The sequence below is a fragment of the Metopolophium dirhodum genome, unplaced genomic scaffold (genome assembly GCF_019925205.1).
Source record: "Metopolophium dirhodum isolate CAU unplaced genomic scaffold, ASM1992520v1 scaffold1, whole genome shotgun sequence".
Lineage (NCBI taxonomy): Eukaryota > Metazoa > Arthropoda > Insecta > Hemiptera > Aphididae > Metopolophium > Metopolophium dirhodum.
Genome location: NW_026869896.1, coordinates 1,474,618 through 1,491,732, shown reverse-complemented (window position 1 = coordinate 1,491,732; position 17,115 = coordinate 1,474,618). Strand labels below are relative to the sequence as shown.

At 29.1% G+C, this 17,115-nt stretch overlaps 2 protein-coding genes across 5 annotated transcripts; one reads left to right on the top strand and one right to left on the bottom strand.

The window, feature by feature from the left end:
• Positions 1–3,837: 3,837 nt before the first annotated feature.
• LOC132953275 (uncharacterized) lies at positions 3,838–5,473 on the bottom strand. Of its 4 annotated transcripts, none has more exons than XM_061025794.1 (5): positions 5,198–5,473; positions 4,949–5,098; positions 4,769–4,855; positions 4,516–4,712; positions 3,838–4,169 (listed from the first exon to the last, which is right to left on the bottom strand). In XM_061025794.1, the coding sequence occupies exons 1-5, from the start codon at positions 5,240–5,242 to the stop codon at positions 4,019–4,021; spliced, it is 630 nt and encodes a 209-aa protein (XP_060881777.1). In that variant the 5' UTR covers positions 5,243–5,473; the 3' UTR covers positions 3,838–4,018. The 4 variants fall into 4 exon arrangements, with proteins under 4 accessions (XP_060881777.1, XP_060881779.1, XP_060881778.1 ...); XM_061025795.1 differs by having other exon boundaries at positions 3,839–4,169; positions 4,961–5,098; positions 5,198–5,471; XM_061025796.1 differs by lacking the exon at positions 4,769–4,855.
• A 3,810-nt stretch (positions 5,474–9,283) lies between these two features.
• LOC132953211 (uncharacterized) lies at positions 9,284–10,878 on the top strand. Its single transcript, XM_061025735.1, has 2 exons — positions 9,284–9,854; positions 9,937–10,878. The coding sequence occupies exons 1-2, from the start codon at positions 9,297–9,299 to the stop codon at positions 10,078–10,080; spliced, it is 702 nt and encodes a 233-aa protein (XP_060881718.1). The 5' UTR covers positions 9,284–9,296; the 3' UTR covers positions 10,081–10,878.
• The last annotated feature ends 6,237 nt before the right edge of the window (positions 10,879–17,115 follow it).

The following is a 17,115-nucleotide window of genomic DNA, read 5'->3' as shown; positions in this document are numbered from 1 at the left end:
TTTGTTGTGGTCACCTGACACCTCACCACCTCATCCTCGCGGCTCCTCATAGGACCGCATCAAATATTAGGGATGTATTAATACCCACAGCTATAATAGTGTAGTAAACCGACGACAGTCACTTCACTATAAATTAAACCTCGTACCACGCCTGGTTGTTGTTGCAAGTCTCCAGATTCTGAGAATCACAAATAATCCGGTACCTATTCAACTCAAGGATTTGGCAACAACATTCACACCTGCGTCGGTACTCGTTACTCCTTCGCCGGTGCTCTTCCGATCCACCTCCTAAGTCGATACCGTGTACCTAATCGTTAAGGGAGACTTGGTATATATACGAGTCTCCATCCATAGCAGAATTAGAATTAGTCTCATAGCCTACATGTAGTACTTACCTGGTCGTAGAGTCCGCGCACTCTACACCGCCGCCAGACTAAGTACATTTCCAGTAATCTTACGTAGATTTAACTAGTTCTCGGGCAGTAACTTAACGTGCTGTCCACAAATTTCTATAACATTTATTGTAACAAATTACTTTATCTTATTAAATAAACTATTATAACTAATTGTTGAAACCTGTGACTTGAACCTCTGTCAATACAAATCCTACCACATACAGCAATGTCGTCACAACTCAAAAATATAAGCGTTAGTGAGGGATCACTACACGTCTTTTGGTGTCAGGTGTGGGGTCACCTGAAGGAAGAATTCTAGTATCCAACCTAGAATCGAGTACATCAGCGGACCTCGAGTTCAACCACGTTGCTGACAATAGGAGGACCGAGCCAAGCCATCAACTACATTCAACATTTTCGACTGCAATCAACAGTTCAACTACATTCAACATTTGCGACTGCAATCAACAGTTCAACTACATTCAACATTTGCAACTGCAATCAACAGTTCAACTACATTCAACATTTTCGACTGCAATCAACAGTTCAACTGCATTCAACATTTCACCTTCACTCAACTAGCCAAGCAGAGCATCAGCGACGAGTCAGCAGAACCGTCAGCACGCAACCATTTAGGACCGGACAAAAGAGCAATGAATTTCGCACTGTAAGTTGTTATTTAAGCAATTATATAGTATATGTCTGAGAGTCCAAATAGGTGTTGGTCAGTAGTTAGATATAACCCGCAAACTTTACACACGACAATTATGAGCGTAACATTAGGAATTAACTCCGCCTTGCGCGGCATACCTAAATTTAGCGGGGGCACTGAGGCAGATTTAGCCTCATACATAATCGAATGTGACTATGTAATGAACAATATTCACGAAAACCTTAAAACGGTAGTTTTTAACAATATAGTAGCTAAATTAAAGGGGACCGCTTTCCAGTCTGCCCGATACCGAAATTTTGCTGACTGGGCCGAACTTAAAGCCCACCTTCGAGCTGTTTTTGGAACACCGCATTCCATTAGTTATTTACAATCGCAAATGAGCAATATTAAACAACGTTCCGACGAAGACATACGTAAGTAGGTAGTATATGTAGGTTCTATCCCAGTTTTTACAATTACAGGGAGATTTAAAAACGGTTATCCACGACTTTCCCCCTTGAACGATCAGATTTGTGGGTGCTTACTACCCCAGTTTTTTACTGTTCCAGGGTGATTTAAAAACGGTTATCCACGACTTTCCCCCTTGGATGAACAGATTTTTGGCTGCTTTCTATCCCAGTTTACACTATTTAATTTTTCCAATTTAAATTTTACCCAAAAAAAAAAAAGATATTTACTCAGTTTCACAACAAGTGATTATTATTATTTTTTGCCCATACAAATATATTTACTGTTTCCAGTTTTTTACTGTTCCAGGGAGATTTAAAAACGGATATCCACGACTTTTCCACTTGGACGATCAGATTTGTGGGTGCTTACTATCCCAGTTTTTACAATTACAGGGAGATTTAAAAACGTGTATCCACAACTTTCCCGCTTGGTCGATCAGATTTTTGGCTGCTTTCTATCCCAGTTTATACTGCTTAATTTTTTCAATTCAAATTTTACTCAGTTTCACAACAAGTGATTATTATTATTTTTTGGCCCATACAAATATATTTACTGTTTCCATTTTTATCTTACTTTTTAATTTTTTCATTATTTTAACTTATATACAAAAATAGTAATTAAATAACTTGTAGACTCATGGCCTAGTGGGCTAAGGCGTTGAGTGTAGAGTTTGATAAATTTAAATTTAGGGTAAGTATGTATGTTAATACTACACCCAGTGTCATAGTCCACTATACCATGGGTCTACATTTTTTTTGTTTTTTTTTTTTCATGTTTTTATTCATAAACTGTAATTTTTAATTTTATAATATATTATGTTTCAATTTTCGGGTTATTAGATTTTGTAATAACTGTTTATAATATGTTATATAATAACGCACAACTTAATCTGTATCAGTTTATTAGTAACCGTTGAATTGTGCGTTATTATTTACAATGGACTTATTAAAAGAAATTGAAAGAGACATTTCAGAAATGGGTATAATTCATCCATCACATTTTTGTTACAAGGAATTAGCTGAATTGTATACATTATTATCAAAATTAAAAAGCCACGCTATTAAATGTGGAACAGAAAAAAACAATAATCATTTTACTTTATGTGCGTGGTCAAATCAAAATTGTGATTGCGGACCTGATACATGTTTGTGCATTGTTATCAATTATCTGTTTACCGATTTGAAAAAAATATTGATCAATAAACAAAAATCATTAGTTAAATAATCACTTTTTAACTTTCATAATGTGATCAAACTGTTATCCAACACACTATATTTGACTTTTTTTTGATTTTATTTTAGTTGTGTTTTTACAGTGTAGTAGTGTTGACTATGCTGTATTTTATTTATTTGTTAAGGTACTAATAATTTAATTAAAATTGGAACATATATTTCAATCGATAAAAATCAATCAATAGGTACGTCAACTCTGCCAAACATTGAAGGCACATAGAAGATTCACTATACTGAAATCCAAACCAAAATATTATCATCTTGAATTCAATAATTAAATCAATACTGCACACATCATGGACGCCGTAGTAGTCAAATCAATATTCAGCATACATCAACAGAATAAAAAAAACATTTATATTGGATACCTAGTTGATCAACCTTTATCTGTTATTATTTTATTCATGTGTAACGTAACTAAACGATATCTAATACTAAATGTATTTCAATGGAATAAGTTTATATCTGATGATAGTTTTAATATAATTGTTTGTTCTTTATCCACTGTTCAACATTCAAAACGATTACATTTAGATAATAATTTTTATTATAAAATATGTGCAAAATCTGAATCAGTTAATTTACATCATAATAATAACAGAATCACATTATCCAGTGATAATTTAAATCGATTGAAATTATTGGAAACATGTATAAATGCAAATATCATTGAGTTATCAAATAAATTAGTGGCGTATCAGACTGTTTTCAATAATGCATGTATAATTATCAAGTATGATATTTTATATTTATCACCTGATTGTATTAGAAGTGATTTTATCAGTACATATATTAAAGATTATAATTTCAAAATGAATGACCTGAAGGATGAAGAAAAGTCATTTTTACTTGAATTACAACAAATCCATCACGAAACGTTTGCAGACATTATACTAAAGCCTGATATAACCAGCCAATAAAACCAAAATAATCATGATATACGACAAGCTTACTATTTAATAATTAGATTATACCTTCATAATAAACATTATTTATTTTGTCAAATGCATACCATTATTTAATAATAAATGATAATAATATAATTAATATATTATATATTATAAATAATCTTAAATGTTAACTGGTTAAAATAAACCAAAATATTTTCCATAATATAATCATATTGTATAAATTATTGAATCAAATGTAAGCTTTCTAAAATAAAATTGAATACAAATATTTTAACCGTTTGGTAATAAATAAAAAATACACAAATATTAATGACGGGTTTCATTTAGTGAAACTATAATAATATAAACATATAGTTATTATTTATAAGATTCAATTTTTTTGTTGTTGTTACACATAAATTTATCCATTAATAAATCTTGCAAATTATTAAATGCCGATATTATTGTATTGTCAGCTTTATCTTTTTCGTTCAGCATAGTTTTTGCGTTGAACGTTGAGGTTTTCCATCTATTAAAACAAATTAATGATTGTATATTATAAATGCATATATTTTCATATTATCATAAATATTTTATCAAATAAACTAGATGACACAATTGTTGAGCAGTTAAATATTTTACATACTGTGTGAATATTATTAGTATCAACGACGAAACATCATCATACCTATATTCACAAAATTGCTTGGTTGTAAGCATCGTGCCTATTTAGGTTATAAAATAGTACTATGGCATGATATGTTTCCCCAATAATTTACAAATATTGTACTTAATTTTTTTTTTTTCTTATTCATTTTAATGATACCTAGTGTAAATCTTAATATACTCTGTTTATACAAAATATTAATAGTTACCTGTCTTTTGACTCTACTTTTTCCATGTCCGATGTTTTGTATTTTTGAATAACCAAATAATCACTTGCTGTTTTGATTTCGGGTATTTTGATACAAAAATTTCCACCATCTGATTTTTTTACGCGTATGCAGTTTTCATTAACCATAGTTGTTAAACCATTATATTCTTGTTCCAGTTTTAATAAATGCGACTGAAACTAAAATCAATATTAAATTGATAAATATATTATTATTAAAATATGGAATATTTTACTTTCTGTTTTTTTGGTTTAGGTTTTATAACGGTTTCAGGTTTTTTAGAATTCTGCATTTGCTCATTTTTCCGATGATTATAAAGTTCCTAAATTTATATACCCATGTTTTTAACATATTGATGTGTAATGTAAGGAAATTAAGAAAAAAGTTTATGATATAATAATAATAATAATAATACCGGTGCACATACATCAATTTCTTCATCATCTGAATTTTGATCGCTTGTGTTGACCATTATTAATTTCTGTTTTTTTGGTTTAGCTTTCATAGTGATTTTGGGTTTTTTAGAATTCTGCATTTGCACATTTTTTCGATATGAATAATGATCCTAAATTTAAATGATTATGTTTTAAACTTATTGTTAATAAATGGTGTTAAATTAAAGTATATTAATAATATATTATAATTATTATAATAATGTACTTACATTGATTTCTTCATCGGCCGAATTTTGTACACTCATGTCGGACATTATTACTATGCACTCGTATTGCTTAAAATTAATTGATGAAATTCACATTAGGTCTCTTTATTTTATATAAATTAATATCTATGATATATAGTAATAGTCATGTCAATGCCTGTTACACATGGTGTTGGTAATAAATAAAAACTGATATACACATTGTTTTTAACGATAAACAGAGAAATTAAAAGATATTTGGCATTGACTAATGTGTGGAAAAGCAGATTATAAACTGTATGCCCAAAATCGTTTGATATATCCATCACTTATTCGCACTGCAGTATTTTTATTTTTAGTATTTTGTACATCAATGATTATAATTAAAATTTGATCGCATTTTATGTTTACATTAAGATATAAGGTGCCGTGTTGGTAATAAATAAAAACTGATATACACATTGTTTTTAACGATTAACAGAGGAATTAAAAGATATTTGACATTGGCTAATGTGTGGAAAAGCAGATTATAAACTGTATGCCAAAAATCGTTTGATATATCCATCACTTATTCGCACTGCACTATTTTTTATTTTTAGTATTTTGTACATCAATGATTATAATTTAAATTTGATCGCATTTCATGTTTACATTAACATATAAGGTGCTAATAATAAAAATAGTGCCGTGCGAATAAGTGATGGATATATCAAACGATTTTTGGCATACAGTTTATAATCTGCTTTTCCATGTTACTTAAATAGTGGGGTTCATTAGATCAATAATAATAATACTCAACAAGCTGGTATGCAAGAACGCCGCATGCAGCGAGCAGAATATTTCATTGTAAGTTAATTAATTATAACATTTTAATTTTTAAAATATAATCATTTTATTCATTTTTAGCAAAGATATGATACCTGACGACAACCTCGATAATGTAATTAGTCATATACCACCGATCACAATACAACATATTGCAAAATATCCATTTACTCACAGTGAACGTGAAGTTTATGAATATTTTCGCCAGTGTTTTTGTCGCTGTTTTTTTCGCTTTTGTCGTGAGGGAAGTTCGATATTCATTTGATGATAATATTATCGATATATTTTGCTCATTCGAATGTGCCAATTATATCAATCAGGCGTATTTTGTGTCGAATCTTGTAAATTTAAGTTTAAAAGCGTACCATGTTATGTTTAAGGATATAAATGTGCTACAAATGTATTGTCAAAGACGAAGGTGTTTGGCATGCCAAAAATACGTCACTGTCTGTGACAATCGCAATTTATATGCTGAACCCGAAGAGGATTATGTAATACAAGTATTTCCAATAACCAATTGCACCGTCAATCTACTTCAATCAACAGTTCATACATAACTACATAAGTGATATTTTATTTTAATACGTTATTATATATTTTATTTTAATGCGGTTTTGAATTAATTGTTAAAAATGCCAAAATTTAACCGCATTAAAAAAATTAATCGATTAAACATCACTGGACAAAAATTAGTAGAAATTGAGAAATTTAAAAATAATCGCTCAAAAACTTTTTATTATAAAAACAACGAAAACCTTATTGACTTATTGTCATTTTTAAATTCTACTTCTTCTTCATTAAAATCAAAACTAAAAGAATTATGTTCTTCATCCACATATAAATTTAATTTATTTGTAGACTTAGTATATGAAAATTTAATTACGGGAGAAGTTCGGGATGTTGCATTTAAAACAACAAATGTTTTATGTTATTTTACTTCAAATTTTTCTACCCTTTTTAAAAACATGTTCGATAAATTATTAAATGAACAAGAGTCATTTCTGTTGAAGGGTTCTTCTTGGAGACAAATTAGTTTAGATGGTCTCCAATTAAGAACAAATAAAGTAAATTTACTAGGCGGTTCCTCATTTATAAAATTACCCCAATCAATTTATAATAAAAAAGCAATAATAAACGTAATGAATTATGACAATAGATGTTTTAAATATGCAATTTTATCAAAATTTAATGAAAAAAAAAAAATAAAAATAATTTTAGTATTAAATATTTTAATTTTTTGGAAAAAAAAAGTGGTCTTAATTTTAATTGTATTGATTACCCTACACCAATCAATCAAATAAAAAAATTTGAAAAAATTAATAACATATCCGTTAATGTTTATAGTTGTGATGATAAAAATCAAATTTACCCACTTCATATAAATAATAACGAAAAATCCGATCATTATGATTTGTTTTTTTTCTCAAATGAACCAACAACACATTATTGTTACATAGCTAATTTCTCACGACTGATTAGATCACAAAGAACAAAACATGAAAGTAAAATAATTATTTGCAAGCGATGTTTTACGACTTTTAATGTTAAACCAAATAAAAACAAGGCATGGGGGCAGCATGGTCTCGATAGGCATAAAGTAATCTGCCAAAAACATAAACTTTGTAAGCCTGTAATGATTGATCCACATGATGACAAATTTATATATTTTAATAAATATAATCGGGCTGACCGAATTCCTATTGTAATTTATGCCGATTTTGAATGCTTTTTAAAACCCACTAATAATATCATAACGGTCAATACTAAAAACACGCATTATCATAAGCCCATGAGTTATGGGCTATATGTTAAAATTGATTACAACATCGTCCCAAAAAAATTAGTAAAACAATTTAAAATTCCTAAAAATCCAATAATTTATAGAGGCAAAAATGCATCAAAGCATTTTATGTTAACTATAATTGATATTTCTACCAAAATTTATTATCTATATAATACTAATAAATCAATGCATAAATTAACAAAAAAGGAAGAAGGTCAATATATTAATTCGAAAAAATGTGAACTATGTTTGAGATCATTTAATAATGAAACCGTATTTAAAGTTAGAGACCACTCACATCTTACAGGGAAATATTTAAGGGCTTTATGCTTAAATTGTAATTTTTCGGCACAAAACCCATCATTTGTACCAGTATATTTCCATAATTTATCGTATGACGGTCATTTTATTGTACGCACCTTAGGCTGTAATGATAATGACATACGCATTATTCCAAACTCGGGTGAAAAATATTTGACCTTTAGTAAGCAAATTTTTGATAAATTTTATGTAAAATTTGTAGACACTTTTATGTTCATGTCAGAATCACTCTCTAATTTAGCTACTAATTTAGCCGAAGATAAAACAAGATTCCGTGAAATTAACCATCATTTTCCTTTAGAAAACATTGATTTAGTTATTCGGAAAGGTGTATTTCCATATGAGTATGTAGACTGCAACTCAAAACTTAAAGATACCTCATTACCACCTAGAATTAAATTTTATAATTCGTTAACAGATGATCATATTTCAAAAAAAGATTACATGCATGCATGCAATGTTTGGGAGAAATTTAATATAAAAACATTAGGTGAATATAGTGATTTATATTTATTAACGGACATATTGATTCTGGCTGATGTATTTGAAAATTTTAGAGATATTTGTTTGAAAACTTTTAATTTAGACGCCTCTTATTATTTGACAGCACCTGGTTTTGCGTTTGACGCAATGTTAAGTTTTACTGGAGTTAAACTTGAGAGATTAACAGATTATTTGATGTTACTCATGATGGAGAATGGAATAAGAGGGGGGGTATGCCAATCTGTAAGACGCTATGCCAGAGCTAATCTACCAGATGTTGATGGGATTAATTATAACAAAAAAAAACCACACATTTATTTGGCATATTTTGATTGTGTAAATTTATACGGCAAATCAATGCTTGCAAGTTTACCATACAAAAATTTTGAATGGTATAATGATTTGACATTAGACGTTACTACTATAGATGACGACGCACCTATTGGTTATATACTGGAAGTGGATGTGGATTACCCCGAAAAATTACATGATATTCATAGCGATTTACCTTTTTTGCCACACAATAGTTGTCCACCTAATTCTAAGATTATTAAACTGCTGACAACTTTAAATAATAAATCAAATTATGTCGTTCATTATAGATTGTTAAAGCAGGCAATTCACAACGGATTAAAAGTTGTAAAAGTTCATAAAATAATTAAGTTTGATCAATCAGAATGGTTAACCCCTTATGTTGATAAATGCACTAGTATGAGGGTCTTGGCAAAAAACAAGTTTGAATATGAATTTTGGAAATTACTCGTGAATAGTGTCTATGGGAAATGTATGGAGAATCCGCGTAAAAGATTGGATATAAAGTTGGTATCAGATGATCGAAAAGCTCATAGGCTAATGAGAAAACCTAATTTCATAGATAGAACTATATATAGCAATGAGTTAATGTCTTTACATTTTCAAAAAGAAAAGATTAAATTTGATAAACCAATCTACGTGGGATTTTCTATTTTAGATATATCGAAAACCTATATTTATAATTTCCATTATGACGTAATGAAAAATAAATACGGAAAAAAAATATCACTATTATACACTGATACCGATTCATTAATATATCGTATTAAAACAAATAATTATTTTAATGATTTAAAATTTGATTTATTGAGTCATTTTGATACTTCTAATTTTCCAATTAGTCACTTTTGTTACAGTGATAAACATAAGAACACCCCAGGATATTTTAAAGACGAATTGAAGAGTGAAATTATGACGCAATTTGTAACGCTAAGACCCAAATTATATGCTTATACAGTAAGTGGTATTGAATACAAAAAGGCAAAAGGTGTAAAAAAGTATGTTAGAGACAAGTATATGACGGTCAATCATTATTTAGATATTTTATCAAAGTTCAGTATACAAAATTCCTCACATTTGGATGCACAAAATGGTGAATCTAGTCAAATTAATGCATACTGTGATATTAACTCAATACAGGCAACAAAACATAATGTTTATTCCAAAACAACCAGAAAAATAGTATTGAGTGCAAATGACGATAAACGTGTCATATTAAAAGGTGGTATTTGCACTTTACCATACGGACATTATAAATTAAACTAATCAAAAATAATTATGAATATGTTTTATTACAAACGTATTTTATAAATAGTAAATCATTTAACTAATTAGCTATTCGACAAATCGTTATCGATGATAAAATTAATTAAGGGAGCTATAGTAACCTAATCATGAAGCAAATTGTTTAATTTTTATATTATAATATATTAATGTACAAAATATAACAATAATCATTGTTTTTCAAATTTAATATTTCTAAAAGTGTTATAATATTTAATTCATTGAACATTTTATAAATTGTAAAAATGGAAAATGTATGTTATTTAATTTGGTTACAAACTTTTTGTTAAAACTATGTATATATTTTAATATTCTAACATTGATCATTAACTTTTATGTATGATTCATTTCTATTTATTTTTTATTATTAAATAATAATATACATAATTGTATTGTGATTGACTTTGGTCGAGATTCATTATGTTAAATTGTAAGTAATATGATTTATGATACTGTAATTATTTAATAATAAATTAAAAAATTGTAATATGCCGGTTCTATGAAGATGATGAAGCAAAATGTATATAATTTTACTTTTTATTGATCCTATTATATTAAATATAGAAGTCTATTTATGTTTATATACTTTAGTTATATTGATTTATTTAAAATATGTTATAATTGGTAAATATTATTATACTTTTGTTAATATCGTTATTCTATATTGTAATTGAACATTGGCCTTGTAAATATTAAATAAAATTAAATAAATAATATATAGAATAATGATGCATTTTATACTTGATCATTCAATTTTGAAATTTAGTGTTATAACTTATAAAATTATGTTTTTAATTTTTTGAATCTTGTATAACTAAATCATTTGAAACAATATTGTACTTAACCAATTGTGTAATTTTTATATAAACCTGATCGCTTATTATCCCGTGCTAGTAGTATACATCTGTATGTTTACAGTTCATTGACGTGTTGTAACGTAATGATTAAGACTTAATCTGGATATCCCTCCGGGGGGTCACCGATTTACTGAGACACACATTACTGAGATTACACACATGTTGTAAACCTATTTATTCATTACACAAAATTATTTAGTGTATATACATCAAATGTTTACACTATAGTCAAAATTATTTTTTATCAAACCTTACTATAAAACTGAAATAATATTTAATGAAAATATTACAAATTAATAAATAATAGTTTTTTTATTGTTATAAATTAATTCTTAATTATATTTACACAAGTTTTCTTACTTCTCTAGTAAAAGGTACATATTCTACAATTCTATCATGAATTAATAAACAGTAAGCAGTCACACCTGCTAGTGATTCTGAAGCTTCAATTTCCAATTGAACATCTACTGCTGAAGCAGTGGCTGAATCGTTCTGTTTCGAAGTATCGATGACTATAATTGGTGCGTTTGTCAGAAAAGTAGAAGGACTCAATATGGGGTTACGAATACTTTTTTCATAGTACGATTCTTGAAACGATGTATACATATTATATAATAAGGTGAAATTATTTTTAGTAAAATCTAAATTCAAATTATTGTACGGATAAGCTATCGAGTTAAGAAACACTTTAACGTTTGTTAAATTACAATGGTCAAATATACTACAATCTTTTGTTATCAAATTTTTGCGTCCTTTTTGTAATCCAATTATGATAAATCGGGGTTTTTCTAATTTTGATGCAGTTTTCAAATTCCATACAACTTTTTTAGTGGTACCAAGTTCAGGATATTCAAAAGTTTCAAAAGATCTAAAAGGGATAAATAGGCTTTTTTCTTTTTCTATAAGTTTCAATAATTTTAATCTTTCTTCATCGTCAACAGTGATATGTGGTACCATCCAGACAATTTTATTTAAAACGACTTTACCTTCAGTAGCAGTTGCACCAGTTTTAACTTGTAAAGCATTTAAATCACTATGACTTCGGGTTAATATTAATTCCAATCTAGAATTCACTAATATTCTTTTATAGTCTTCAAATAAACCTAACCAATATTTCAATGGAATGCAAGCACTAAATTCACCTTTATCATTTTCCGATTGTGTTGCGTTTTTAAAATTCCAGCCAGCATTTTCATAGCAATTGTAGTTGTCTGGCGTACCGGATAAGTAACCTTTCAACGAGCTAGTGATTCCAAGAACACGTGCGCTATCTACTTCTATCCCATTGATTTCCAATCGTATTTGTTCGAAGAGGTAAGAGTAACCGTTATTAGATAGTTTCACTTTGGTAGGATCAGTAATTGTTCCTTCCAAAAAAATGAAGCTTTCGTGTAGGTATGGATAAACATCCGTTTGCTGGATTGATATACGTATTTCATCATTATTATTAAATGATGTTGTATACGGTGCGTATGAATGATATTCAATTTTCGTAATTTTAGAATCCGTTTCGTACTGTGAAGTTATATCCAAAATATCACTTTCAGGCATTTTGCTTCAATTGATAACCCAGAGCTTGTAAAATTTTTTTATTCTTCACTGTCAATTTTTTTATTTTATTTGATGTTACTGGTAGCACTTTAGTCTTATGACTAGTTGTTCTGATCCGAAGTAGTGGACTTATATTGAATTTTAATCCCATCTCAAGACCCGTAACGTTTAATATGTAACACAATTGTCAATGCCTCATCAAAATTATCAATCGGATTATGATCTTGATCTACTAACTGAACGGTTATCGAGTCAATATTTGTTTTATTCAATTTGTAATATATTAAGTTTGGTGGTGACTGTATAACTTTAGATCCTGTTTTTTCACTCGGGAAAAACTCATAAATCGAATGACTTTGAAGATGGTTGTTGAATGATCCTTGAGCTATATTACACATTACTTTTATAGAATTAATTGTGTTTAAATTGACAGCTTTTTTTGATCGAAGAATTTCATTGTATGGGTTATATACTCGTTTTTCAAAACCGAATACAGGTGCTATACTATGCGGATACTCAAAGTGTAGTATCCCATTACATTTTATATACGATCTGAAATCGTTAGGATCAACCGTAATGTCGAATGTTAAATTGGTTAAGTTTTTACTATTATAGGTATCTATTTGCTTCTTAACTCGTTGCTTAATATCTTCAATTTCATAACAACCCTCTTCCAATGTAATAAAACATATCATAGGATCATTATTGTTTTCATTCTCAGCTACTTGTATAGAAAATTTATTATTATTATCATTAATATTTGGAAACGAATTAAATGACTGTAAACATAACAAAGCTATTTCTGAGTCCTCGTAAAGGCCTATAGGTGGAAAATAATTTACAGATAATATGGTAGCATTCCCAGTTAAACTTAAAGTAACTGACTCATACATTACAAAATCTAAGATATAAATTTAATGATGAGATCCGTGACGTTTAATATGCAGAACAACTGTTAACGTTTCGTTAAAATTGTCAATTGGATTATTGTTTTGGTCAACTAACTGAACAGTAATTGAATTAATATCTGTTTTGTTTAATCGGTAATATATAAGGTTTACCGGAGATTGAACAACCTTTGTTCCTCTTCTCCCACTCGGGAAAAACTCATATATCGAATGGGTTTGAAGTTGGTTGTTGAATGACCCATGTGCTATATTACACATTACTTTTATAGAATTAAATGTGTTTAAATTTGCAGCTTTATCCGATCGATGTTCTTCATAAAACGGTCCACAATCTTTCTTTCTATACCCAAAAACAGGTGCTATACTATACGGATGCTCAAAGCGTAGTATTCCATTACATTTTATATACGTTCTAAAATCGATAGGATCAATACGTACATTGAATGTTAGCTTTGTTCCGTAGACTTTATTAGCTTGAGGTAACTCTTCTACCATATATTTGTTAATATCTTCTATGTCACAGCATTCGACTGGCACAAAAAATTGAATATTTACTTTTCTATCTGGAGGAATTGATTTTATTCTCAGCCGGTTATTAGTTAGATTTATAATATTTGGAAATGAATTGTATGTTTGCAAAGATAACAAAGCTATTTCTGAATCCTCGTAAACGTTTAGAGATGGAAAATAATTCGTGGATAATATAGTTGTATTTCCAGTTAAACTTAATGTAACAGATTCATACATTGTAAAAATTCAAGACATAAATGACCACAGTTAAATGTATTGAAGTCTTGAAAGTTGGAATAGTTGTATACTATTTTGAACTGTCTGAAATAATGTTGTAATTCAATTGGTGGTGGTAAATCACCAAAGCTATCAAAATATACAACTTTGTCCTTATTTTTATAAAACGCTACCCAATGGCTTCCGTCGCCTGAAGATATATCCAAGTTTAATATACCACATTCAATCGTATGCGGTTTTTTAGGTAAGTTATCACGTGAAAAGACACCACGGAAATGATTGATTTTCAACTTCCCGACGTATTTTATAATATCCTGAGACGAAAGCGGTCTGTCAGGTAGCGTAATCATCAGTTTTTTTTTTTCTTGATCTATTCTTGTTTGAATTCAAACCACTTCCTTTTTTTCTTTTTCTATTTTGAACCGCATTATACACACTAGCACCTCCAGACATCAAACTACCAAGTGCTGACAATCCTGCAAATATAGGTATTAAAGGAATTACACCTCCTGACTGTCTCGGTGCTAAAATCAGCCTTTTACCACCATTCTTTTTCTTTGAGATTCTTTTTTTCTTCGCTGCTAATATACCATTTGTTTTTATAGCACGTTTCCGTTTACAACCCATACCTATTTTTCTTTTAGCTTTCATCGCATTTGTTACTGCATACGCAACTAGTTTCTCTTTTTTAGGAGTATCTTTTGCTTTAAATCTTTCCCAAGCACGATTTTCTAACACTTTATCAGCTCTATGTCTATCGTCTAAATTTTTACTCGCTGCATACACAATATCGTGATCGCGACAAGCAGCATCCAATGGGTTTATTCCTTTATCACCACGATCTAACCTCTTTTTTAATTTCGTACCTGGACCGCAATACTGATATCCTGGTACATGGGCTTCAAACGGGAGACTATTTATAAGGGAGTTTACAAATCCTTTTCCAGTCTTGACTGACTTACACTTACGAGTTGAACGTGTCATCGATAACTGATTACAAATTGGAAAATTCTAGCGTATTTATAAGAAAAAATGGATTTGATTGAACAGAAAGATAAATTGGATGTTATAAATGTGGATGTTCGGACAGTTAAAAAACCATCAAGACACGGTTCGTTATTTCCTGATACTATACGTGCTATACTAGTTGGTCCCAGCGGTTCAGGAAAAACAAATATAATGTATAATCTGATCACACACGCAAACGGGTTAAGATTTGAAAATATTTATTTATACTCGAAAACCTCCAATCAAGAAAAATATGTTTTATTAAAAAAAATTATAGATGATATACAAGGTGCTAATTTTTTCATATTTACAAGCGCTGATAAGGTTATAAAACCGAACTTGACTAAAAAAAATTCTATTATAATTTTTGATGATGTAATATGTGGTCCACAATCTGTAATCAGAGAATACTTCAGCATTGGAAGACATTCAGGTGCTAGCTCTGTATTTTATTTAGCACAAACATATTCTAAAATATCAAAACAATTAGTAAGAGATAACTCAAACTTTTTAATGCTGCTGAAACAAGATGATACAAATTTACGACATATATTCAACGATCATACGTCAGCAGATATGGATTTCTCAAAATTTCGGGAAATTTCCCATTTATGTTGGAACCACAGTGATTACGGGTTTCTGGTTATCGATAAGACTCGAGAAATGAATGAAGGAAGATATAGATGTGGTTTTCATACGTTTATTAAAATAAGATAAATTAGTATTGTATTATGTTAACATACATATCATTAATTTTCTGATATTATAATTTACAAGCCATTTAATGATGAACTTTGTAAAAATTATTGTAAACCTTAATATTATTTTAATAAAATACTTTATAAATATATATATATATACCATAGTACGCAGTTATTAACCACATAGTGATATCAGTAGTCATACGATACAGTTAAATTGTATTTATTATTTACAATGGATAAAGAAAAAGTTTTGCTGGAAAATTTAATAACATCAAAAAAAAATATTAAACGAAAAATAATGGAAATGAAACGGGGCGTTATAGATTCTGAAAACTATTTCCGTGAAGCATTTAAACCATTGAGTACAAGTATAGAAAAAAATAATCAATGTAACTCGCACCCAGCTGATCAAAAAAATACGGAAACCTCGCATATTAGTGACGAAGATGACGATGTATTAAATTCAACATTTTCAAATTTTTTTAATAATCGACAGACAATACAACGTTATGATAAATCCTATGGTATGTATTATGATAAAGCTAGTGATTCGTACAAAATAGGAGATCACACAATAACTTTTTGTCATGGTAATTTACAGTTGGTTAATAAATACTATAAATGGACTAAAGGGCTATGGTCGTTATTATGCGAGAAGGAACCAAAAAATCACACTATAGAAGATATGGAATCTTATTATGATATTTTAAGAACAACACATGTTCATTTAAAACCCGATGGGAAACCCAAAACCTCAAGATACTTTAAATGGATTAATGTTGTAAAACCTCTGTACGAACGAATGAAAAATGAGGATCATCAGTTAAACAAAGAAATAACTAAAATTAATACCCCTAAAACTCCTCAAATTAACTTATTACCATTTAACGAACATATATCTAGGTTGAGCGCTAAACGTAGTAATATTCATAATAATACAACCATGGGAAATGCGCCGTTTGAATTTCAACCAACAGCTAACAGTTCTATGATTTCAGAACCTGTTGTTGAAAATATGTTTAGTTTTACTTCAACACCGCAGACTAATAATAAAGGTGCTGGTTTATATAAAGATGTAATACCTCAAACCCAGTTAGTTTATTATGACGACCCAAATGAGCTAGTGACTAGATTAAATCTTTTAGCATCATCACAAAGT

Coding starts and splice junctions, on each gene's coding strand:
- LOC132953275 (XM_061025794.1), bottom strand. CDS start 5,242: ATGTCCGACATGAGTGTACAAAATTCGGCCGATGAAGAAATCAAT. Junction 4,713..4,768: donor CTAAACCAAAAAAACAGAAA/GTAAAATATTCC, acceptor TATTGATTTTAG/TTTCAGTCGCATTTATTAAA. Junction 4,170..4,515: donor AAAGTAGAGTCAAAAGACAG/GTAACTATTAAT, acceptor TTGTTTTAATAG/ATGGAAAACCTCAACGTTCA.
- LOC132953211 (XM_061025735.1), top strand. CDS start 9,297: ATGAGGGTCTTGGCAAAAAACAAGTTTGAATATGAATTTTGGAAATTA. Junction 9,855..9,936: donor CCAAATTATATGCTTATACA/GTAAGTGGTATT, acceptor ATCATTATTTAG/ATATTTTATCAAAGTTCAGT.